This window comes from Melozone crissalis, unplaced genomic scaffold (assembly GCF_028551555.1).
Source record: "Melozone crissalis strain CALT ecotype California unplaced genomic scaffold, PUWL_Pcris_2 ptg000081l_1, whole genome shotgun sequence".
Classification (NCBI taxonomy): Eukaryota; Metazoa; Chordata; class Aves; order Passeriformes; family Passerellidae; genus Melozone; species Melozone crissalis.
Window position 1 is genome coordinate 18,239,687 of NW_026535858.1, and position 26,595 is coordinate 18,266,281.

Below are 26,595 nucleotides of genomic sequence, written 5' to 3' on the forward strand. Positions count from 1 at the left end.
TGGCTTCCCAAAGAGGCTTTGTTAAGCCAGAGGTTTTAGTACCACTGCTGCTTGGGTGCTTCTCATGCCAGGTAGAATTAACCTTCAGAAAAGCCTGACATGAAGCCTGAAGTGAGAACCAAATGACCAAATCCTGCCCATGGAGGTGGAGTCATATTAATTTTTAAATACTATCCCATCATTCTAAATGATCACAAAACTGTCAAATAACAAAAATCAAGGGCTGCCATCTAGTCACACCAAAATCCTCTCTCAGCAGAAGGCCTCTGTGCACAGCCCTAGGGACACCCACATGGGACAAAGCTCTCCCCCCAGCACAGTCATGAAAGGCTTTGAGCTCAGCCTTTAAAACTGCAAAGCAGTTGTTTTGTTTTCCATGGATAATGCTTTAATCCACCGGGTGAAAGCTGGACGTTGCTCTCTTTTATCCTGGCTGTACACGATTGCAATGCTTGAAAAGAAAAGCCCCTAGCCCTTCTGTACCCGCCCCTCCTCCGAACTGCTGATGCCTGGATGGGCAGCTCCAAGGCGGGGCCATTGGGATTTATTTAGTTCACTCCCGCAGATGATGCCTTTAGTGCCACAAACCACCCTGGAGACAAGTCCTGATCATCTGGGAGGGGGGGGATTATGTTCAGTTCTTCTTCCCCAAACCCCCCAGATGTAATTCAGATCCAAACTGGAGAGACAGGCAGGCACACAAGAGGGGACCCCGGCACTGCACAGCCCCTCTGAAGCCATGTACAGGAGCAGCTTCCTCCGTGAGGTACGCAAGGAGAAGTACGAGCGGTCAGATGCCTATGATGAGCTACGAGGCTCCCCAGAATTTGACAGTTTGGCCCAAGCCCGGGGCTTGGAGAACCTGCAGGAGCTCAACGAGCGCTTTGCAAGCTACATCAACCGGGCGCGTGTGCTGGAACAGCGCAATACCATCCTGCGCAAGCAACTGGAGACCTTCCAGCGCATGGATGAGCTGGTGGGCTTGGATGAAGCTTTTGCTGGGCAGATTGAGTTCAACCGGCAACGAATGAGGGAGCTGGCTTCTGACCGAGCCAAGCTGGAGCGGGAGGAGAAGGATGCCCAGCGCATGCTTGATGAATACTGCAACAAGTAAGGCTTACAATCCATGGAAGATGAGTGGTGTCATTTCCATAGTTAATCTTTGTAATAAGGATGGGTTCGGTGTCACCAGCTACTTCTTGTGCGTGGGTGATGCCTCTCCGTGTGTATCAGACTTGTCAAGAAGGACAGCATGTAAGCCCATGTAAGGTTAAAAGTAAGGTATCAGGACTTCGGGAGCTGCAGCTCTGCCTTTTATGGTCTCACTGCTCCTAGATGGGAAAATGCCCTCTCCATTCCACAGCAGCAGCCCTGGCACATATCAGCTGCTGTTGTTCATTAGCCTTAGGAGAACTGTGCTCTGAGCTGCAAAGATGAAATAACCCTATTTGACTACCAGGTGCCTCAAAGCAAGTCTTGTGTCTGAGCAGCCCAGAGCTACACAATGCCAAAAATCTCCTGAAATATGCAGGATGTCTCTGAGAAACTCTTATTTACAGCCACTATGAAGCACCTGAGCCAGTCTGTGCCAACCACATCTGTGATGTGTCATGAAAAGAAAGGAGATATATTTTTTCCTGGTGTGTAAAATTTGCCTTCCTATTCTTCTTTGCATTTTGTATTTCCATCCCATGCCACTGAAAGAATAAGAATAGGCTTCCCCTAATTTCACCTCTTTAACTTCTGTGCCACCATAAATCAAAGGGCAGGAGCCTCACATGCTGATGGAGATGAGTGCCTTCCCTCCAGCAACAGGCAATTTTGGTTACATGGCTTAATGACACAAGAGTTGGTGAGCATTGCTCATAGGACAAAAGAGTTTAATCCTCCTGTTACTTAGGGATTTTTTACCCCCAAAAATATCTATCTGACTACTTCACCCATGAAAATTTGGCAGGCTGCCAAATGAACATCTGCATGGAGACTGTGAGCTACAGCATACCTATAGAAATGCCAAGCCCTGATCTCTCTTTCATGTAACAGGAGAGAATAGCCCATCCAGGTGCACTGAGGCTTATTGCTGCCAGTGGTCAGATTTCCATAATGTCCTGATTCTGTGCCAGTGGGTAATAAGCACCTGATTAGGCAGAACTGTATTCCAATAATTATGAGCAGGAAATTCAACTATGAGTCAATGCTGTAATTTAGGTGTTGACTCTGGTACTTGCTCATGTGTTTTTATTACACACTGCCCATGAGTATTTGACTACACTCAGTACTTAATTTTCTAGCTGCATATTACTTAAAAATATCTATGTGAATAGTACAGGATTAGTAATGTGACACAAAGTAATTTACTTTTATTAAAGCTGCTCTAACCAAACTGTAAATAGGCGGGGAATAATACAGGGCATTGAAAATCCAGAGGAGGAGACAACACCCAGAAAAAGGGCAGTACTTTCAGAAAGCAAGATCTAGGACCTGCTAAAGGGGTAGTTAGTGACTTCCTAGAAAAAAATGGGTGGTGCTTTGTTGTACAATCCTGGGATGCTCACTCAGCAGCTGTAAACAAAAGTAAGAAGGAAACTTTGGCTAAATTCAAGCCAAAAATTACAATTTAAAAATTAAAGATACACAGGGCCATGACAATGGAAAGACAGTGGCTGCTTTTTAACCAAATTTCACCAATTGGTTTACATCAACAAGTGAAGTTTGGTGAGGTTTTTTCTCATTGGGAGCTGCTGAATTTGTCTAGAAGAGAGACATGAACATTTCTTCAGTGTCTGAAAAACTTGGGATGGTTTTGAGTTGCAGGTTTTAAAACAATACCACTGCTCTGGTAACATGTGCTCTGCCATCTCATAGTTCTGATTTCAGTTCCTGAAAGTTATAAACAAAGCTCCCTAAACAAAGTATGGGAGGAATAATCTTCTGTGCCCTATTAGGGGCTGCTGAAACCAGAAACATTCCTGCGCTGAAGACCTGCTCTCCGCCCTGAGTCTGCATTCCATTGGCAACAGGCACTGTAGGTTTCCTGCTGCAACTTGAACCATAAAGCTTTTGGTGCACTGGGATTAACAAAATCTCTTAGAGGGAGCTTTTGAATCAATTAATTGACAAATGTCTGTGTCCTTCACTAATGCAAAGAATTTTGACTCTTACAACCCATTCTTTCACTCACCTTCACTATTGGGGAAATAGATTTATATCTAAGTAAACGTTTTAAGTTACATTTATAGAAATAGGCCTTTTAAAGTTGCATTTAGACAGAGTAGGGTCTAGGACTACTGGGTCTGTGCAATTAAATGTTCATGAACCATTAAAAAGTAGAACTTATATTAAAATTTATTTTAAAATTCTCTATGGTCACATTCATAGCTTTTCTCATTAATTAATAGTTCAGATTCTGTACCAGGGAAGAATTCTTTCTCTTTAAGTTGGTCAAAAAAAAAAAAAAAAAAAAAATCAATGCTGGGAATAGTCTGGATGCATCTCATAAAAAGACTAATTATGCTACCTTTATTGACCACCACCATTATAGCAACATTGCATCTGGCTGTGGGACAGGATGGTATTTCTCTCTCCATGATGTTGGGAAAGATGCTGGAATCCAGATTTTAGTGGCCTTGACTGAACAGGATTAATGGACTTCAGAAATTAAAAGTCTTGCTAAGCAATTGTTTATTTAAAAATTTTGTGCACTGCAAATGCAGTGAGTTTTGAACATGCAATATGGTTCCCTGGACACAGTAATTGGCACAGTGTTCTCCAGAAGAAGATTGCTGTGTGGTGATACTCTGATGAGCAACACCCTTTGGGGCTACAGTAGAGACCCAACACGTGGGAGAAAATGAAAAGAAGTGGTAAACGCAATAGCTAGGATATGGAGACTCCACTGGCAAAGCTGCCTTCCAGCCCGGTCTGGAGGGATTTTCTTGGCACTGATGCTGCTTCTCTAGTGATAGGAAGGACTTTGTCCTGCTACAGCTAAGATGAGGATCATTTGCCTGCCCTCCACACTCTCCACAATCTGCAAGAATATTGTCCTGTGGCTGTCAGCTGCTCAGCAGTGGCTTCTTGATAACACAGGTAGAATCTGTTCATAAATCAGCAAAACACAACCCTCCTGGGCTCATCTGAGCATTCAGGTTATGACTCTTGATGACAAATATTACCGGCCTGTCTATCATCCTTGTAGGACCTCTCTTTCGTAGTCTGTGCTGTCCTTGGCACCCGAATTGCTGCTGTCTGTTGAGAGAAGGTTAGTGAAGTGCATCAGGGAAAGAGAAAATGACAAAGGTAGTCACCCAGAGGTGCTATTACCTTTCAGTAGGATTCAACAGATTCAACGTTTTCCTTCAGATGAAAGGCTCAGCTTTGATGCCAAATTGAGTATATGGCCATTGTGCATTGCTGGGATGGACTGTTCTTGTTTCCTCTTTGGAGGGGAGCGAGCCCTTGCACTGCAATGGAGGCAGAACCCAAAAAAAAGAGGTGATTGAAATCTTTAATCCTCAGATCTGTTTTCTTTGAGCCTGGCAGCTTCCTCCCCTCCGTTCTTTCCCCGTATGCAAAAAAACCAAAAAAACAAAAAAAACCCCAAGCCAGTTAACATCCCTTTTCTTTCAGCAGTCCAAAAACATTTGTTGCCAACCTAAAGCTACCTGACTAGGTGAGGAGGTTCATGTTTTGTTGGGTTTTGGGTGGTTTTTTTTTTTCTTTTTTTGTTTTTTTTTTTTTTAATGAAGCAAAATAACTTAAAAGCTCTTAAGCTCCAGGAATGTCTGACCAGCAACCATCTAATAAAAAAAATTTTGGACATGACTAGCTAATTACTAAACATCAAAATCAACTTTGAAGCAAAACAGGGTCGTGACTTGTCAGCCATTGCACTTACAAATACATTTCAGCAGGCACAGAGGCATGCTGAGGTCTCTGAAGCATTTCAAAGAGGTCCATAGCACTTTTGCACTGATCTTCTGGAAAATATTTAACATCACTTGAAAGAAATTCTTCTTCAAAGGATAATCATGCAATACTAACTCTCTCAAGCTGCCAGGTGGCTTTACAGCTGTGTGGCACAGCATATATTTGGGTTATTTGAGAGTAAAGGAAAATGTAGCTGAATATTTTAGTAACTGAAAAATCTTTTGAGTGAGGATCTAGCAATGAGGGACATCTGAATTATATTGGGGCTGGGGTTTATACACTGAATCCATCAGATGGTTGTACATTACTGTGAGTGGAAAACCAGCCTTTTATTGTAACTATGTATTTGATTTTCACAAGATGCCACAATATGCTTCATCCTTGTTCAGCTATCAGAAAATATCAAAGTTAGAAAACTGTTTACTGTCAAGTGCATACAAAAATTTTTAAAAATAAATAGAAAACTGGCTGGAATTGAGCTACTTGGTAAACACCTGAAACAAAGGCAGTTTCACTTCTGAAGCTGAAAAATATTCTAGCCTTGGACGTGAAACTGATGTTAGTACTTATTGGCAAAAAAGGACATTGTTTTTTCAGCAATTTGTTAGAGTGATAATGAAATAAAACCTCATCATTTTCACTTGATTCTTTGCTGTTCATGTAAGAATTGAAAACAGACCAGTGACCAACCCTGCTAATATTATGGGATTTCAGAAGAACTTTGTAAACCAGAGCACCAGGTTAAATCCATTTACTTGTTCTGTCAAGTTCTTCCTTTGTGGTCCTGGTTAGTTTGTGAGTGACATCATCCACTCAGTTTTCCAGTATGTGTTGAAAGAGATGAGAATAATGTTGATTGTTCGTCATTCAGGAGATGAAAAGGAAGAACTGAGGTTGACATTATCATTATATCTATCTTGATCCTTGATGTGCTCAGTCCAGGAGCTGTCAAGTTCCCTGTTGACTGAAGCAAATCCCTTTGAAATCACCAGCACATATGGGCTGGAGCAATGATTTCAGAAGACAGACAGGAACTTACGTTCAGTTCTGAATTTTGGCTTGTACTGGTGTCCATTGCTTTTATTGCAAATGAAGGATCCTAATCACCAGAACTGACTTGTCACCTACCAGAGTGTTTCTTGTAGAAAGTAAGATAATGATAGCTTTTTTATATCTCTCTACATCTATTATTTTAGGAAAAGTAAAGTGTTAAACTTAAAGGGTTAGGATTGTATTTCTGCTGCTGTTGGAGTTTGATAAGTCACTTGTTCAGTACCAATGGCAAAGTCTCATTGCCAAAGTTGCTTCTGACTGGTGGTTTTTGAGGGGCTTTTTTGTTTGTTTTTTTGTTTGTTTGTGTTTAATGGAGTCCCATTAAGCCACATCTACTGTTGAACATTTCATATGAGGTTTACTTAAGGAAGGGAATAAATTACAATAATCAACAATTTAATTTTGTACTCTGTGGCTAAAAAGAATTTCTAGAAGATAATTCTATTTACATACAAATGTGGAGCCCTAATTCTTAAAGAAAATGTGCTGTTTCCTCAAGCCTAACATAAATACATTATACATCCAGCACCAGGAACACGCACTTCATGCATGTTTTATAAAAGCATAAGAATAGCTGGTTAAATGCAGTCCTTACTAAGGCTCACTTGTTGTTTTGACCAAGCTAATATACAAATTACCATTAAAGGGGACACAAAGCTTGATCCATCTAAGCATCCTAATCCAACATCTTTCCTACATGGTCAATATGTAAAATTGCAATCATTATGTTTAATGTGTCTGTCATTAAAGTGCTTATTGAACAACAACAGGTATAATAGAAAACCAAGAACAATGTAATTAAATGTTCATGTGCCATTGTAGCAAATCCTCACAGAGTAATCACTGTTGAATGGCTGTCACTATAGTTCAACACCAATGGCATATGCTTTTATTGTAGATAATCTATTCTTGAGCATTCTGTAAAAAGTGATAGCAAATATATGGCATATCATTGTATTCTGTTACATAAGCTGAAGACAAGAATTTAGGCAATTCTGAAATTACCCTCAGCATCTGGGACCAAAAAAGGATTAATGTTAATGCATTAATAAATCTTTTGGGCCCTTTAAAGATTCATATTCTCCTTTAACGTGAAGCATATATTGTGCATGACAGTGCAGATAAAAATGCAGTTTGCAGAGTGATGAACCACTGAACTCTATCTCCTTTTCTCTACTTGTAGGTATAGAAATGAACGTGAGTATCAGCAGAGGCTAAAAGAAACCCTGGAGCACCTTAATAAAGTGAGTCTGGGAAAATGCCAGGGGAAAGGTATACAATTTTTTCCTTTGGTTTCATTTACTACAGCGAGCTACTTTGAAGAAGCAGTGGGAAGATAAAATGTCAGAGCAAGGCGTTTCTTGTCATTATGCCCTTCTCCATCCTCCCCCTCCCTATGTAAGTGTCTGAGCCTTGGCATGTGCGTACCTTTTCCCCACACTTTTTAAACATAGCTACTGTATTAAAATACAGTCACTAATGATAACCATGTCATGAAAAATTGCTGGTTAAGTCCATGTTTTGAAGCCTGGAATGTCTCAAAGCTCCTTAGTCCCTTGCAGGATATGGTCAGCCCTTCCCAGGACAGACCCTCAGCTTCCCATTAGGTTTCCAAACAAGAGAGACACTGCCACTCCCCTTGGTTTGTTCCTTTTACATCAATATAGTTCTTAAACTAATACCATGGGAAAAGCAATAATAAAAATAACAACATTTAATATAATACAAAGCCCAGAGAAAGACAAAAGTTGGCTGAAGTATTTTGAAAGTTTCCAAACCAGGTCTGTGAAACTGAAAAATCTTGATTCATCCTCTCTCGCTGCTAGCCTTCATCTGGGTGAAGAACATAATATCTTTCCCCAGTTCTACTTTGCACAGGCTATCATTCATCTTCTGTATTGGAAAACAATTAAAGATGGATTAAATAGAGATTATTTTTTTATTTCCTTGCTACGATTGGCTGGACCTGATCTGCTGGAGCATTGTCATATCAATGTTTTATATTAAGAACATGTTTTATATTAAGAAAAAGCAGAAAGTGCATTTTAGCATTTCTGTCTCCAGTGAGTTCTTGACATCCCACATCAGTTCTATTTTCCAGAACACTATGTTCCTGAACGACTTGCAAACCCTTAAAAAAATTTGTGAAGGTAACTCTTTTGTAAGGGGTTGTTGGAGCAGGTAAGTCTGTCTTCACAGTTCCTCTCAATGAATCTGCAGCTAAAGAAAATTGAAATGATTCACCAACCCTAGGCACAGTTCACAAAATCTTGAGGCACAAGGATGTTTTTTATCCCAGGATGTCCCTGGACACCCCTGTTGCAGCAGCTCCTGGCACTGGGAGCACCAAGTGCTGGAGGGAATACAGATGGTTTTCTGTAGAGGACCCAAGATGTGGCCCGAAAACCTGCATGTGCAGGTGCAAACTCATTCTTTATCTGACAGCTGGGAAAATACTAGTTCTGGAGAGATCTAAAGAATTTCTCTTCCATGGTAATGAAACTATTGCATCTGCACATGGACCAGTGTTCTGGAATCATAACATAAAGCAGAATGCCTTTTCAGAAGTTGAGTGATTAGCAAATATTGCAAAGTTCAAAAGAAAATGTGTAGACACTGCACTGTTCTGATACACAACTCCATTGAGGAAGCTGGACTCTTTGAAAGCATGGAATAAAAGCAGAAGTATTTTTCCCCTTTGAGGGAACATTTTGAAAGCCAAAAACCGCTTTTTTTATCACATGCAAAAAAATTTGCTTATAGTTATTATCTAAGGGCCTGGGGGCTTTTTTGGCTCCCTCCCAAACCTCCCAACATGGCCATTGTCCTGCTGATCTTCCTCTCAATAGGACGAGAGAGGAGTGCAGAAAAGCAGCAGGCATTCCTGATGGTTGGCTCTGAATGTGCTGGGTTGGATGTGTCTGAATCAGCCCCTGGATCACAAAGCAGAGCCTGCTGGAGAGTTCTGTGCCTGGGAGGTTTAGCAGCACAATAAGACAGCCAACATCTACACATTTTTTGAACAGTGCGTGCTGTATGCATGCAAAAGGAAAAATCCTCTTCTACCAGTCATGTGCTGCACCCACAGATCTCAATGGTTTTTTTGCAACCTGTGATTCACTCACAGAGGTATTTTTACAGCTGATAATGGCACATGGGTATTTTGAAAGAGGTGCCTTCAAATACTTATTTTTTTATTCTTTAAGCTAAATGCACAAAGCAGGACTTTCTTGAGGCAAATTGCAAACTGGTGGAGGAACTGGCACATTTTATAGAGTTGCAAGGAAGATACAGTAAAAACGTTTTAAGATGCTTTCTCAAAAATTAAAGAAATAATGCATTAAATATAAAAATAAAACGTATGACTACTCTCACATATTTGTAAAATACATTGCCAAGTTCCAGAGAAATTACCCTAAATTCCATGTTTTTTGTTAAATAACAGAACATCAGAAAAATCTAAATTAAGCCTTTGAACAGAAATGGAAATTTCATTAGATTTAAAGATCAGTGTCACTCATACCTGTATATTCTGAGATCATGGTTACTAGTCATATAGTTTGTTCTTTGAACTAATTGGATGTTAGGAACTTTTGTCTTTGCAAATTCCAAAGTATTATAAACTTACGCAGCAAAGTGATTTTTTCTAAACTTGGTCAAATGTCATTTTTATTGCCAGAAATGGCTCCAAACTGGCAAATATTTGTAGTATTTGAGAACATACCAAAGAGAGTGCAAATACTGCAGATCATCCTGGGTTTATAGAAGGACTTCTTTACTAGGTATCTTAAAAAGGCATCAGGATACCTCAGATCTTGTCATGAGACTAGAGAAATCAATGCTGATGTAATTTGTTTAAGATTCATCCACCATTTCAAGATTTTTATATTAAAATCTGGTATTTCAAACATCTACTACTTGGCACCCAGCATTATTTTGACAGTGCCAGTGCCAAACTCTATTGTAAATTACGTTTGTGCAGGGCATGGTGAATAACATGGCTCCTGTTTGTTGTTTTCATGATACTGTTGTATGTTACAGTAGGCTCTTACACTTCAGGCAGACTGCTCCATGTGCACAGTGACTCATGCAGTGCCTGTGGGCCTGCTGTGGGTTTGGCACTCCAGCCGTACATACCGCCATGCCACGTGTCTCTGCATTGCAGGAAGCTGATGAAGCCTTGCTGTGCAACCTGGAGCTGCAAATTGAGTCCCAGTTCCTGCAGGATGACATCAATGCTACAAAGGACAGATACAAGAAGGTAACTGGATAAAATTGCTGTTTTCCTTTTAGAGATAGATGTGGAACTTGGCCCTTCACGATGATCAAATGGTGGCAAATTTAAGCAAATTGCATTTATGTTTTGGTAGGTGCATATAGCACTATTTATTTTCAGTGGCACAACAACCCAGATGGTTTCCAGCACCCAAACATACTTCTCAGGGTCCAGTAACTACAGCTGTAGCAGAGTCTTGAATTTGTCAACCCGGTGTCATGGTTCACCCCAAAGTGCTGGTCAAGCTGTCTTATATTTCATGCTAAGGAAGCTGTTGCTTTCATCATCCAATTTTTTGGGAGAGGACACTCCAGTTAATCAGCAGGCATATGCCTGTGAATGTATGATTCCACTGCAGCTGACTTTAACATTTTTTGCCTTTTTCCTGGGAGAACTGTGGGTCTTAGAATCAGGCCACTGTCCCATCTTTGCTGCTTTTGAAAAAAGTTACTATTTTTTTCGTGCCACATGAAAAGATATTTGTGATTCTTATTTTGAAAATCTCTTATGAAATTGGAAATGGAATGGAATCTTCAATTAAAACTATGAACTGTATAGTCCTTATCCAAAAGTCTGTGATATACCCTCAGTATGATGAAACTGCTAGCACTCCTGCACTCAAAAGCAGTTGTAAGTTGCATTCCAAACCCAAGCCTGAACTTGACTGGAATTGGACTTTTGAATTGGACTTTTATGGGCTAAAAGAATTACGTATCTAAAAATAAGCCCCAGGAGTTCATGGAAATGTCTACCTTACTATGGCATTTTCTAATGAAAATATTTTTACCTTATTACAGAACCTCATGGAAATCCAGACATATGTCAATGTCTTGCAGCAAATCATCCAGACAACTCCTCGTGTGTCCCCAATAACCACTGGCATATGTGAGGCAAGTATTGCTGTTGGGAAGTATATGCAGCTCTAAGTAAGAAAGAGATAATGTTTACACTTAAAGTGTCCCAGATCCTTTAACTTCTGCTCCAAGGTTAGGCAAAAACTGTCAAAACAATGTGTAAGTACTGAGTAGTGAACATGGGAGAAAAAAATTTACTGTAGTTTTGAAAAACTGTATCAATGAGGAAAGAGAGATTAGGTTTGTCAGGTGCACTCCAGCATATATATTAGTCCCAAAAATGTGTGGTACAAAGATATTTGAAGTAGTTGTGCTTCTTCTCTGAGGAGGAGCTGGCAGGATATATGAATATTTTAAGAGAAAGGAAATCTTATCCTGAAGGGGTGAGATGTGGTGAAAATTTTAATGAAATTAATTGATACAGACTAGATGAAAACTTGATGATTTCCACCAATATGAGTGGCTATGGCAGGAATGTTCATTATTTGGAAGAAGATGTGAACAGGTTTACAGGGTCTAAGCTGTACTGTTACAGACCTGCTATCTGATATCTTTATTCTTAAAGCCGTGCTACCATTCAACAGAATTTGGCTTGAGGTTCAATCCCCATCTTTTATCTGTCTTTTGCCATTTTCTATTTGTCTTCACAGTTTATTTCCAGTAGTGCAATTTCTTTTGGCTCTTTTTAGGAGTGAAACATAATTTCCTGTACACACATTGTTTTCTTCCAACCAGGAAAAACTGATAGCAGAGAGGAGGATCCCTGTTCTGCAGAGCCAGCTGGAGGAATATAAGAGCATCCTCTGCCAGCTACAGGCACAGAAATACAAGCTCCAGACAGAGGTATTGGAATCACTAGCCATAAACACAACCATGTTGCTCATGAACTGCTTTTTTTATGGTCACTTGGTAAAACCTCTAACACGGCTTTAACATGGTTATGTTAACTTGGTGGACTTGGAGGTGTGTTTTCCTTTTAGATTTCCATCTTTTTCTTCAGCTGTTTCATTCCCATTCTCTCAATGAAACAAATTGTCAGGTTTAGTTGGCCAGGGAGGGCTGTAGGTATTGTAGGTGCAATGAAGCTATCTTTGCTTATCAGAGGGACTGATGAGGGAACATTTCCACAATGCAACTGGATTCCTGCAGGACAGAATCAGCAGGACATTATGAATGGAAAAGTTCCACAGGGCTCCTATGACTTTCTTATTTGCTGAGTTCTGGCTGGAAATTGGCTTCAAGAAAACTGATGGGGAACCCTCAGGGCTCTGGCCAATCCTTTCTATCACTGCCACATCCAATGCTAAGCTTGCTGTGGGAAGAACTGGACAGGTTTGGGGAGCAAAACTGAGAGGGCTATTGAGCTACATTTGCCTTTCTGCCTTCATCCATGTCACTACTAAGCATTAAGCCACCATCTCTCCTGTGCTTGGACCAGCAGGAAAAACCATGTGCTTTTTGCCAAGCTTTGAGTTGCAAAAAGACTTTGACTAGTTGTCCTTGCCCATCTCCCAGCCAAACATGCCCTAAATCAACCTTCTGTCTCCAGCCAGTGCCTGCAAACATGAGTGCAGTGCAGGGCTGAGGGTGGCAGGAGGTGGAGAAGCAGCTGAAGGCTGCAGTGGATAGAAACCAGATCTTAATAGTTGCCAATGGCATCTCTACCTCCATGCAGTTGAATATTTTTTAGCAGATGGGGTGGAGAATGACCCCAAGTACAGCTTCCTTTGTGCCTCAAGTTGTCCATCCAGGTGAGAGGAATGAAATATTGACAAAAACATCATTTGGTGGGATTTCGGACAGCCATAGCAGCAGCTCATAACTTCCTGGGTATAACTTCTTTTATTAGGGTCAGGACAGTGTATTTTCCTTGGTCTCTCTTTCTCACATCCGATGCTCTGGTGGAAAGGACACATGCACTCTGGGATGGACAGGAATCAATATGGGGATGAGATAGTGAATCAATATCGAGAAAAAGGGGAGGAAATCAGCCTTCTGCTGGCAGGTGGAGAGAGGCAATCTTTGAGGAATTAATCATGCTGCTTTCACAATCAAATCTTCCCATCCCATTTAGAAATAGATTATTCATTCATTAATTCTTGTGCCTTGAGATTACAAGAGTGAAATACCTTGATGAGTGCAGGTCAGTAACACAGTAGCCTGTGATGGTGAAGGCTGGATCTGATGACTGAGGTGTCATCAAGTATCTTTGCTTTCCTGTTTCTGGACCTGACAGCCATGTGCCCAAGAGGTCAGGGGCCCCCTCTATGAGCACTGAACAGAAGAGTCTCTGTCTATTCGTACACTGCAACATAACCAAACTAATGACAAGGGACATCACTTCTATATTTAGTATTTAGCCTCTTAAAAGTATTTTTTTTAATCTTGCCTGAAGCATATAGAAATAAATCAATTATTGAAGAATTCATTAGTCACTTATTCCTCCATTAACTTTTTGTGAGTTCATCTCTTTGAAAAGCAGGGGAAAAAAGTGACAAAATAACTATAATAAATAGCTAAAAATAGCAGAAGAAAGTGAGAGGAGATTTACAGGGTGAAATATCCCACCTGAAACTCAGCCTTTATTTTTGGAAGGCGACTTTTGCCACCTCCTGGTTGATATGCTCATTGGTTTTATTGCTGAAGTAAAAAGCCTGAGGAATTGAATTCTAAAAAGAGTTCTTTGTTTAAAATGTGACTTTTGGTCTTATTTTCCCTGTCTGCAGAGCACAGAGAAGGAGGAGTGGGTATTTCTTGAGCTCATCTTCCCAGTTAAGAACTTTTACTGTCCATGTTAGGCCCTGCCCAATCTGATAAGTTACTGCTTTTTGAATAACTGAACAAAGGTAGTGAAATTGCTCCTGTGTTTTAGCAGTGCAGCATCACATTGTAATAAAGCATGACTTGCCTTTCATTATGCTTAAAATATGGGGATGGTGAATTTTTCAAAGCTGCTTCTTTCACCACCGATTTTATTTTATTTACCAGACAACCATGCTGGAGCAAGCAATTAAAAACACCCAGGAGAGTTATGACGATGAAATTCAGCTTTACAATGAGCAGATTGAAAACCTTAGGAAGGGGATAGAGGAGGCTGAGAGAATCTTGGAGAAGTACACCACTGACTGCCGCCAGCTGATGATCTACCAGCAGTCCCTGGAGAATGAGCTGGAACGGTACAAACGGATCATCGAGAATGAGGACAGCCGGTAAGCCTGGATTTCTGGGCAATCACAAAGGGACCAGGGATCTCTTTTATCTCATTTAAAAAATGTATGTTTAAGGACATTTGATTCACCCAAAGCTATAGCATTTTCACACCTTTCACTGGTGTAGATATCTAGGGATAGAAATCGAAATAGATGCAAAATCTGGTGAAACTTCTGCCAGGGAAAGGATCAGTGCCATTTTGGGCTTTCTTGTCCTTGCAGTCTCCTTTCCATATGCTGTCCTGGCATCAGTGTACAGAGGTCAGGAGCACACAAATCAATCTGAACATCCTCTCCTCAGACTGGGTGTTGGTGACACTTGTTCAACACTACCGGCAAGTTGATTTTTGGAGGGTGCAAACAAAGCAAATGCCTTGTAAAGCAAAGCATTCTTCCCAGCAAAGCCATTCCTTGGGCATGGGGAGAAAGACGAAAAATACAAGAAACTGGCAGGGATTTGGGTTGCGCTTAAACCTACAGAGGACCACTGTCTCCCTCTAATGTCCACCATCAGCCACAGTGGACAAAAGGATCTTTTACAGCAGCAGAGCCAGACCCCTAAGCACCCAAACTACTGCTCTGGGCTGTGCAGAAGATCCAGGGGAAGAACATTCACTTAATAGTCCATCCTATGTGTGGGGAATGGAAATTTAATTAATTTTCAGGGTCTAATTTTGGACACTGAGTTCTAGTTAGAAGTGCCTTAACAGAGTAATTCTCAATGCCAAAAATCATATTTACACAGGGTCTCTGACAGGACAAAATATCTCAAATTCCAACAGAGCAGACTGGGGAGGCCAAAGATACAGTAACTGTTTTGCAATAGGCCTGCCTCTCAATTTTAATTTTTAACCCTTGATACTACTGACTCCTTCAATGTTTTCCAAGGAAGACTGCTCCAAATTTCCTATTTTGCCAGCCAGCATGGTAAAAGTGGATTTATATTTCTTGCTGACCTCTGGTAGGCTTGGATTGACTGTTTGCCCATCTAAAAACCTACCATCTCTTCAAAGTGCCATGCTAAATGCAAAGCTGTAGCTACATGTTGTAATTACTGGTGTACTTTACCTACTGGAGTATCCCATATCTCCTGCTGGCAAAAACCAACCTCACTCCTGTGAAGGTGCTGTGGCTGTCTTGATTTTCCCCAGACAAGAAACAGATTCCCATCATTCTTTTTGACTCCTCACCACAGAGAAGTACATTTCTTTAACCTCTGTGCTTTATTTTGCACAATTTCACTTGCTTTCACCAAAATGGTGATGAGAGAACTCATGGATGCACATATTCTCCACAGGTTAAACTCTGCTATAGCAGGAACCCCAGTCACACTCTTCACACAGATTTATCGACCTGCCCAGCCTCAGGCTTCGAGAGGAAGAGGTAAACCTGTGATGTGTCTTTCTGTGTGTGTCAGGAGAGGCATCATTGCATTTTAAGCTGTTTGTCCATCTCTCTTTAATATGGCCACCAGTCACGACAGCCTGACTACAGACTTGAAAATGCAACCATTTCAGCTTACCTCAACTGTCCCTGAGACAAGCTGTCAAAGGCCAAAACCACAAGCAAAAGCATTTCTTTGCTAATTTCTACAGTTTACTACTTAGGCCAATCAAGAGTAAAATCAAAAGGCATCTGAAATGGTGGAAAGAGCTGCAGGTTTTGTGTTGACTCATTCTGAGTTTGTTTGCACTTTAGTGATGTGCAAAGAGCACCAAGGTGTGTTGAGTGCCACAGGCCATTTTTGAGGCCTGTTTTCCTATGAATTATGTTTTCTCTATGTTGTTTGTTGGCTTGTTAGAATTAGGATGCTTGTAAACCTGCTGACAAAGAAATGGCCAGGCTTAAATGAGAAAGATCGCTCTTAACAAAGGAATTGATGTGATAGGTTCTAACATATGGGATGACTTAAATCCAAGGCTCACTGCGGTTTCAATAATGACAAACTGCCTTGAGAACAGAGACAAACCATCGTATGAGGGATGTTTTTGTAATGCAGCTGTAATTTTTCTAACTGCTGTGTGAACTGTAGCAGTTTTATATTAAATGGGTCCAAAATGCCTGAGGCCAGACCCTCAGCAGCTGTAAATAATTACTGTCATGCGAAGTGGTATTTTATACATGCTGAGGATTTGGCCTGGTTCTAGACACACCACTGATTTCTCCTGCATGACGAGCATCATATTTCATGTGTGTTACTGTATTGTGGCAGGGGACAAAACAGCTGCCTTGGGCAAAGTATGTTAATATCTGTCTGTCCTCTTGTTCTTGTAATTACCAGTATCAACCCCTGTCTCCTCTGCTCTAGCTGCTCATGCCATGGAAATCATACCTTGCCTATGCTCCTGCTGCTGCTAAGCTCTCATGGGATCTGTGCCTATTGATTGCCCAGGAGATCGGAATCAGGGGGTTCTAAGAGCTCAGTGACAGTGTCTGAGTGATACCATTGTAGATGGGTAGCTTCTCAGCTCTGTGACCACCAGCCACTGCTGCTCCCTCCTGACATGACTTTCAGTATCTGTCCATACTCCAAATTGTCAGGAGTCAAGGTGTCTGGCTCTCTTTTAGGCCCCTGGGATACAAAGGCTTTCCACCTGCAGTGGTGAGGGCAAGAGGCAGCTCTAGCATTTGCAGTGACTGTATTCAAGCACTGTTTGTTGTTCCCTTTGCTTTGAATTTTTTTAGATATCACCCAGGCCATGCAGGACATTGCCAGTATAAAGCCCAGACAAAAAGGCCTGACAAAGAAAATTGCCAGGAAAAAGGAGCTGATGTCAAAAGACATAACCGACAGTCACTCGCCTGAAAGAATGTACGAAAGAACTCTGGAAGGTTTTGACCAAGATCAGATGGAGTTTAGGCATGAAGGCTCAGTCAGGTGTGAACCTGAGCAAGAAGGATCAGGATTTGATGAAAAAGAAATGGGCCCAGAGGACGTACCTGATGGAGCCCAGATAAGTAAAGCCTTTGATAAATTGTGTAATATTATGAGGGAGAAGATAAGAGTCTACAAGAGACCAGAGGCTAAGTCTGATGCCCATCCCAAAGGGCGTTATGTGCTGGTGACAGGGGAGGAAGGCTATGAAGAACCATGCATCTTGGCCCCCTCTATCCCTGCTGGCGGGGGGATCACAGTTTCCACTGGCAATGGGAAGGTGATGAATGGGGGTGATGTGGAGTCCATACCAGAGCTCCCAGAACCTGCCGAACCACCAGAAAAAGAGAAAGGGGAAATCTGTGAAAGGAGAGAAGAGTTTGAACTCCCAGATAAACAGAGAGAGGAGGGGAAAGAAAATATGCTTGAATGGGGGAAAAAAGCAAGAGGAAAAATTGAGCAAATCACAAAGTACCCAGACATCTCTGAGCCTGAGACAGTTACTTCCTCTGGTCTGATAAGCCCAACTGAGCCAGGACTTCTTCGAGAGACAGAATATGAACGAGAAGATAAACAGGGCCTTTTGTTCAGGGAAGCAGCCTTACCTGGCTCTATGAGCTATGAGAAGGTGGAGGTGGTGGAGTCCATTGAGAAGTTTTCAGATGACAAAATTCAGACATATGAAGAGACAGCAATGATTGTTGAGACAATGATAGAGAAGACAAGCAAGAAGAAACTAGGTGACAAAGGCTCTTAAGTGACACATACCCTCTGATAGTCAATTTGTCTGGCATAGTTATTAAATGACTGTGTTTTTTTCCTGACCGAATGATACAGTAGTGAGATTTTTGCTGTTTGGTATGGAACAGATTGAAACCTTGATGGCAATTCTGTCTGATGTAGGCTCACCTTTGGTGCAACAACCATTAGCGCTCTCCAGGGCACATCCTATGCAACTCATTTTCATAATTAGAACACATGGGAAGAAATTACTATGACAGAGCTGCCTGGCTTTCCACAGTATCCAGGACAAATTTGCATATTCCTCTACTGCTCCTTCAACTGCCGTATGATCCCCCCATCTTTGAGATAGCTGCAAATGTTAACTTGTGACATCTGGTTCATTTAATAAAAGTTTTGCCTTCTACCAAAGATACTCACTGTGGGTTTACTTTGCCTGTAACATTGACTCACAGACCCTACTTGTAAACAGATCCTACTTGTAAACATCACCTGACTGGTGTGCAGCAGTTTGTCCAGGGAAAGAGCTGGATACCTCTTAAATAACCTGTTCCAAAAATCTCCCTTTCAAAGTCTTTAAATAGCAACGAGCTTGGCAGACCTTTCTTTTTGGCAATAAAGGCAAACTTCCTGTATTCAAGATAAGCTCTTACTGCAGATCTTCTCAGAATAAATCTCCCTGAAGGGAGATCTCCCTTACAAAAGCTATTATTTGTCCTTCACCAACACAACTGATGTACTTATGAATGCCAACAAGCTTTTGAGCAGACTGCAGCCAAATACTGAGTATTTAGGTATTTTCTTTTTAAGTATTTCCTTGGACTATAGAGTTTCATACTGCCACAGGATCCTGTCTCACTCCTGTCACTTGCAGTCACATGGAGCTCCACAGGATTGTTGGAATAAGCAGTGCCTTTCCACCTTCCCATGCCTGGGGAAGCAAAAAGAAACACTTGCAGCAACAACAGTCTTACAACTCCCAGAAACCTTCAGCTCAAGAAAATAAACAAAAACCCACAAATTAAAAATCAGAGAAATGTGTGTAAATGTGTGTGTATGTGTGTAAATAATGAGCTCTCTAATGTAAATAATGAGCTTGTATGTGTGTAAATAATGAGCTCTACCTAAAGTGCTCATACACCATTTAGGCCTCAGCTTTACTCCAGGCACACGAACGATCACACTAAAGCCCAAGACTTACTGAAGGGTGGTACTAGATTAGTCTCTACAAATTTCTTCTTCAATCCAATGCCAGTTCTCTAAGTTTTCATTTCAGCTTCCAGCATTGTTGTGCCTTTCTGCCTTTTAACTCCTGTCAGCTGCAGGAAAGTAAGGTTAAAAGCCATTTGAGCTGACAAGTCTGAGCTTGAGGAACTCCTCACAGCGCCCAAGGCTTTCCTGCAATAATATGTTGGGTTTTGTTATTTCATTCATGAGGTCCAGCACAGGTGTAGCATCTCATCTCCTGTGATTGTTATGTCTGGTAAAGTGGCACCTTATTCTTTGAAACAGGGACAGGTGACTCTTAACAGTCACAAATTTAGTCAGGACTTTTTGTTGATGCTGGTTTATTGGAATGCTGTGGGAGTTTATTCCAGACATGGCTTACTAGAGCATGTTCCTTTTCAGTTTAATATATTAGCAGTGTAAATAACTGCAGAGAAGGAATTTATCAATGCCTATGCAGGCTGGACTCTGGTCACCTGGTAGCAACTGCCCAGAATAATTGCTGCTGAAAGAATTTGACCGCTGCAAGCTAAACAAAACAAAACAAAAAAACCCAAAAACCTACCCTCATTGCAGCAATAGACAGTCTGTTTAATAATTCTGTCACAAAGCAGAGTATAAACAGGTTCAGGCAGTACCTGGTTGGAACTGGATATTCTTCCCCCTCTTCCAGTCCATCTGATTTCACTGCAATACAGTGGACTCAATGTTCAAAATACAAAAAGCCTCATTCAATAGCAAGGAGGCAATGTCAGGACAGCCTGGGTGAGGTGTCCAGTGTGTGAATACCTCCACCACCTTAATCCTTTTTGTGCAGTGGTGTCACCACTGGCTGCTGACCCAGACCTGGTTTATGATGGCTGTAACCCTTGCTCAGCATTTCAGTGTGGTGTAAGAACTGCTCCTAAAGCTGGTTTGATGGCACTTACTGCTGAAGGAAATTACATACTGCATTGCCTGGGTAGCAACCAGCAGAACTCAAGGACTAAGAAGAGGTGAGGGCCAGATTCTGCTACAATCTGTAAACTTTCTGTATATTTGCATGAAATTTACATAGAAAACCACTAGTAGTATCTGGTTAATAGTGACCTTACTGAAGTGTATAGTAAATCTCGTAATTTTAGGGGATAACCTCTACATTAAATGCAGATTCTCAATGAAGTGTTTAAATGCTAAAGTTTAATGGTAAAATAGTTGCAAACATCTATTCAACAAGAGACTGGAATGAGAATCAGGTTTCTACAGGCACATTCTCACTTCTGAGGCAACCAGAACTAGATCAGGAGGTTCCCTGCCAGATTGTACTGCTGCAGACATGACAGAGTATTATAAAATGAAATGTACTTTCTGCCATGGAAACACAGGAGCTAAAAAGTACCCAAAAGTTATGGGGGGGGGGGGGGGGGGGGAGTAGAGATGAAAAGGGAAACAGGAGACTTAATGTGAATCAAAGTGCTCCAAACAGCAGAGGAAAAAAATCTGCTGTAGCATTTCCTTAGGACCAGAGCTGCTTATGTGCTAAAGTGCAAAACTAACAGCCTCTGTTCTTGATCATCCTCCTCCCAATGAAGCTCAGCACCTGCACTGCTACTGCCTTTGCAGTGCTGACCTTGGAGCCAATGGGTTTGAACCATGAAAATAATGCCAAGTAAATTTAAAAAAAGCTCCTCCCAGCCTGTGGCATGAATCTTGTATGTGACAGAGTTTCACAGTTAACATAAAATACTTTATTCGTAATCTGCTGCTATCAAATCTTTATCTTCTCTGTATCCACTATGCAGGATACAAATTTCTTTACAGTGCAAAAAGCCGAGAAGTAGGAAGTCATCACACTGAGAGCAGCATTTTACTTCCTGTGTACCTTCAGATAAGCAATGATGATAGGACCTGCCAGTTTATAACAGCTTTTTATTTTACTGATATTATAAAACATCATCACAGGGCTCACCTATTTTGCATCATGAGCTTAATTTTCCCTTTTATTATAAATACTAAAAAATTAACTTTCTTTTACATCAGCAATACCATAAAAACTCAGTCTACCTGGACATATTTTTGAGTGATCCCTTGAACCAAAAATCCCCAAGAATTTGAAGTAGATCTCTATATTGTATATAAATGTAATTTTATATATATAATTATATCAAAATTCACCACTTTCACTCATTATTGTGATTTTTCAATTACTAAATTATGTCAGCATTATGAAAATATGGACAGCCATCTAGTTATTTTGCTGCTTTATATTTAATAATTTACCAGACAACTGAAAAATTACATGAATGCAATGGAAAATCATGTACATGTTCATTTATGAATTCCACATGGACTTTTCTTATTCCAAAACTTTTCCAGATTTTAGAAGTCCAGTAAAAACTTTCAGTAACCTCTTTGATCACATACACACAAAAGTTACGATGTATGTGTATTATATCATACATACCATATGTAATTCTAGACATATTTATATGCAAATATATGTAACGTACTCTGAATATATATATTGTATGATTTATATATATATTTAAAACACACAGAGAGTGATACCGAAGGTGTGTATGTATTTAGTCATACAGGTGTGTACATAAATATATATATATATGGTAAATTTTTCTGATGGGACTGCTACATGCAATGAGAAACCTGTGAGTAGTGTGAGGCTGCTTGGTTTGGCTTTAGAGTATAATTCACATAGACATTGAGTAGGTTGAGCTGTTTATTTTTCATTTGGAAAAGGAAAGAACAAACCTCTTACGGAAAAATAAAAGATTATTAGTCTCTTGAATTAACATTCTATTAACATTATTCTCATACATTATTAAGTGAAACACATTCACCATAGAATCTTTGGGTTATGTTTTTAATTTGTTAGATAAATATTTACCTACTAAATGTGTTTCTACTACTATGCACCGGATCAACCAGAACAACTCTTATTAAAGCATCTTAGATTCATACTCTGCATATTAAAAATAACTTAAAAAAATCTGAAACTAGTCACTGCTAAAATGTAGATCTTGGATCCTGCAAAGATCTGAAATATCTGCTTAAAATTACCATTTAAGTAGGTCCACTGATGGGCTTTAGTGCAAGTGCCTAAATATTTGCAGAATCAAGACCCTTTATTTTTCTAAGGTTAAATTTGGGATGTCACACCTGAGAACATGTAGTGGTTGCTTCATCTCCCAACCAGGGAGAATGTTATGTTTTGCAGCAATAGCCAGAGCATACTTTTGAGGGTGAGAGAAATGGACTTTAACTCATGTCCAAAAAGTCAAGGTGGGACTGACTTTAAACAGAAAAAACAATGACTGCCAGCAAATCTTCCCAAATGTACTACATTTTATTTCTCAAGAAGGCCAACATTGCATTACACTTTAATAACTTCAGCATATTTTTCTCCTTAAATATATTTGTATAACATAATACCAGCAAATATATAGCTTTAAAATGAAATTTAAATTAAAAATTGCTTTGGGACTGAAACTGTGTGCTTCAAATTTTCCCCACAGCAGTTTATTGGCAGCTGGGTTGCAAACCCCAGAAAACAGGTGTCTGTGGTTGGTAATGCTGACACAGCCTCATTTTACAGTGCTGGAGAACATCTCAGTAGAGAGACCAGAAGATGCACACAAGCTGCCAGAAATCCAACAGCTTGCTCTGCTGTAAGATGGTAAATTGATTTAAACTGCTAAAACTACAAAACAAAACAAAAAACAACAACAACAACACAGAAAAAGAATCCCCAAAACAACCAAACTAAAAAAAAACTCTAGCAAAACTGGGATTTGTGCTTCTAGGAGGCCCTGACCCGGTTTGCAAATCACTTCTCCCTGCCACCCAGCTTTGGCATTGCTTTGCGTTCCTTATTGCATATCTGTTGATCCATCTCGTACCTGAAGTGTGTATGCAGTGTAACTGTAGTATGAAATAAAATTCTCAAAAGAATTGGATTTCTGCCAGTCAGATTGGTGAATGTTCCTTATCTCTGGATTATTTCTTTTTGTGGGGTCTAGTGGTACTTTGGTTAAACCCAATGGAGGAAGTCCCACTCAAGTCAGTGATGCAGAAGGAGCATGTTCAAAGACCTCTCCAGATAATCTCTTTGTGATTCCGTCTCTCTGTCATTTTTTTAAAATGTGCTCAATTATCACCAACTTCCAGTGTAAAAATTAACTTTTTTTAAAATACAAACATATATCACAGAAATATGAAGGGAAAAGCCATTAATTTCTTTGCAGGTTATTACCTATTTGTATGACACAAAAGAAAAATCATCATTTACAGTCACAAACTATACATACTATTTGGTGGGAGTACGTTTTTTGGCCTAGAGATAAAACATGGACTGCTTCAGTGGCAAGTAAAATAATTATTGACGAGATATATGACTTTAAAATCATGAAAGGATGATAATTTGTCTAGAGAGACAATCATTGTAATACATCTAACACAGAGGTTAGGATAGCAGAACAGTGAGTAGAGGGGTCTGGGGAAGGAAAGACACCGTCATGCAACACAGCATTACTTCTTGCTCAGTATACTCTTCAGGCTTCTCTCCACTGCTTCATCTAACTCTTCTTCCAGCTCTTCCTTCTTGGACATGGCCAGCTTGGACTGATAATCTTTTACGATTTGGTCTATATACGGTGCACTCTGAGTCCCATGCAGCATCAGTGTCCACTCCTTCAGCACACCCCGCTGGGGCTGGCTGCCAACAAACCCAATCTCCAGAGCCCAGGTGCCTCGGGGGTCTTCTCCCCAAGTGTGAGTCGTCATGAAAGGCCATTTGTCAAAACCCACCTTGGAGTCATCATCCCTGGGGCGCCGGCTCAGCAAAATGGACTTTGTTCCCATTGGTGAGGTCATGTTGATGTTGAGGTCTCCTCGCCGAGTGGAATTCACAGTTATAACTGCCTGCACATGTTCAAGGTACCGGACAAAGTTCTCCTTCCCCTCACAAGCATCAGTTGTCAGTGTGAGGAACAGTTTGCCACTTGGTGGTATCTTTCTGTGCGTCAAAAGATAATTAAGCAAATTAAAACAGTACAATATGGCTTATGCTAAAAGTACTGGGTTTTAGTGCCTCACAGAAAAACACTGTATGATTTTCCTTATTAATAAATGAAGAAGTAAGGAAATAATATAGTTGCAAACCTAGTCAGAAAGCAAATGTTCCCCTTTTAGAAAATTACACCAAAATCTTAATTTGAAAATAATTATGAAAGGTACACCTACAGAAAGAGAGAAGTAATAAAATTTTAGAATCACATACTGCATTTTAAGGACTAATGTTAATGGTTGTCTTTACCTATCACTCCTATATTGGGCAATTGCATAATAATGTGCATACTCAGTAAAAGAACCACGAGTAGTCAGTCATGTCAGTTTCCTTAAACGACAGCAGCAAATGGCTCTCTGGTGTTGAAGAGAAAACAAAATTTCAGTGCAGTCATATTAAAGCCTATGTCCTTGTTCTTCTTTGGAAACCAGCATAAGTGTGGGGTGCTGGAGTTGGCTTATTTGAAAAATAGTTTTCCACAAAGATTTCCATCCTTGAACAGCTCCTGTACATGAGTACCTACACCAAGGAAAGAAGCTGCACATGTTTACTGAGTTACCAAAGTGCTGTCTGGCCCGGGGGTGGGGAGACGAGCCTGTAAAGTGCCTTCTAAACTTGTTGGGGTCAGGATGCAACTTCAATTACCCACTGCCTCAGAAACTGGCTGGCAAAATACACTGAAAGTGTAAAAATGCTCTACATCTTCATGATCAGTGTTCTTTGAGCAGTGTGACATTTTTCTCTGTCTAAAAGATATAATCGAAAGACAAGAATTACAGCAATCATTATGAAAGTGACCAAGTCACAAAAGAGTCCAGTCACCTTGTCATTATCTTGTCTTCCAGTGGCTTCTCCCCGACCTTAGTTGTGCAAATTGAGAATCTTTTGAAGGGCATTGACTACCCTGTGGTAATGAATACCTTTTTTTCAAAAGAAATCAGCACCAGCTTTTTCCCTCTGCTAATGAAATACCACATTCTTTAGAGACCAGTGAAAGCATTTCATTCAAGCCTAGCTTCCAGGAATTCTTTTCTTCTTGAAATGAGCTCCAGATATTACACTTACTATGTGGCTCAGGCCAATCTCTGTCCCCCTTCCATAGAGTATTACCTTCTTGAAAGTACTTGCAGAGCAAAACATCATTTAGATCAAGATCCTCAAGGCATTTAAACACTTACCTTAAACTGAAAAACCTGTGTTGTTCTGAGTATTATGGAGCAGAAGTTGGCATAACATAAATATTGTATAGCTAAAACATTTGAGCATCTAATATAATACCCTTGAGATACTTATTTGACATGTCAAAGCACAAGAAAAATGCACTACATGCAGACAGATGTGAAGGGTTGTAATTTCACAGTTGCCACATGCTTGGAGTTTCTCTGCATGGGAAGCCTCAATCTCAACTCAATCTGAATTCATGCTGTCTCACAGCCTTTTCACATGGTGGACAAAGCTTTGTCAAACACTGCTTCATTTCCAGAGATGTGACAATTGTTTTATCTCCTTCAGTTAATGAGGAGGGACATCACAGTATGAGTCTTCCTGTCCAGACTAAAGCCCAAAGAAGCAAGAGCAGTATGTTCCCACTACATCTGCTCTGCAGAATGTTTGACAGCTGCAAAAAGCTTTTCTCTCCACATTCTCAAATACTGCAGTGCAAACATTCTCTCAGCTCTCTAAAAATACGAGAATACGCTTCCTCTGTTTCCCCCTTTCCTATTAACTAGGATCAAATAGTCTCTGCTTCACTAGACTAATTATTGTAGTCTAGGTGATTTTTTCTAAAGAAACAAAAAGAACCAGGGTTAATGGAAAAACCTGACACAAAGGTGAAGAAGAGAAAGTGGATTTTCCACAGCCTTACCATGTGCCACTACCCAACTTGTGTATATACATATACATATACATATACATATACATATACATATAGTATGTCCATGGCATAGGAGCCAGTGGGAGATTATATATAGTATATTCACTTTTGCAGGTGTAGTACCTAGTGGGAGATGAGCAGAGGGAGCTCCTGTGTGCTCCTGTTCCTCAGTTAATGGACTATGTTTTCTTAAAATTTTTTATTTCCCTAAACCAGTCAGAACCCCTGTCAGGAAAAGTTCCTATTGCTAACAAATGTTTCTGTTTTAAATACTGGTTGTGTTCAGTATACGGTATATTATGTCTGTTAATTATTTCCTGGCCTTTTGCTTAATTGACAATGCTGCTCTAAAACACACCTCTGTTTTAACTACTCACCTTCATAAATCTATACCAAATACATACATTATATATAAAAACATCTATACTTAAATAAAAATATAGAGAAAATACATAGAAAATGTTGCTTCAGCAAGCCAAACCAAAAGAACAAC

The 26,595-nt window shown here is 40.3% G+C and overlaps 2 protein-coding genes across 3 annotated transcripts in view; one reads left to right on the plus strand and one right to left on the minus strand.

Moving 5' to 3' along the window:
* Positions 1-693: 693 nt before the first annotated feature.
* On the plus strand, positions 694-18,303 carry BFSP1 (beaded filament structural protein 1). Its single transcript, XM_054290604.1, has 8 exons — positions 694-1,110; positions 7,166-7,226; positions 10,148-10,243; positions 11,056-11,148; positions 11,848-11,955; positions 14,101-14,321; positions 15,619-15,704; positions 17,007-18,303. The coding sequence occupies exons 1-8, from the start codon at positions 740-742 to the stop codon at positions 17,951-17,953; spliced, it is 1,983 nt and encodes a 660-aa protein (XP_054146579.1). The 5' UTR covers positions 694-739; the 3' UTR covers positions 17,954-18,303.
* Positions 18,304-22,823: 4,520 nt separating this feature from the next.
* PCSK2 (proprotein convertase subtilisin/kexin type 2) overlaps positions 22,824-26,595 on the minus strand; it is a 106,685-nt gene continuing 102,913 nt past the window's right edge. For both annotated transcript variants that reach the window (XM_054290606.1, XM_054290605.1), the window contains one exon: positions 22,824-24,175. In XM_054290606.1, coding sequence (XP_054146581.1) covers positions 23,689-24,175 — 487 coding nt within the window. In that variant the 3' untranslated portion in view covers positions 22,824-23,688. The remainder of the gene's footprint in view (positions 24,176-26,595) is intronic.

Bases quoted from the DNA above. Each gene is read 5' to 3' on its own strand.
- BFSP1 (XM_054290604.1), top strand. From the start codon at position 740: ATGTACAGGAGCAGCTTCCTCCGTGAGGTACGCAAGGAGAAGTACGAG. The intron at 11,149-11,847 runs GCAAGTATTGCT...TCTTCCAACCAG, and splicing joins TAACCACTGGCATATGTGAG to GAAAAACTGATAGCAGAGAG. The intron at 11,956-14,100 runs GTATTGGAATCA...TTTATTTACCAG, and splicing joins AATACAAGCTCCAGACAGAG to ACAACCATGCTGGAGCAAGC.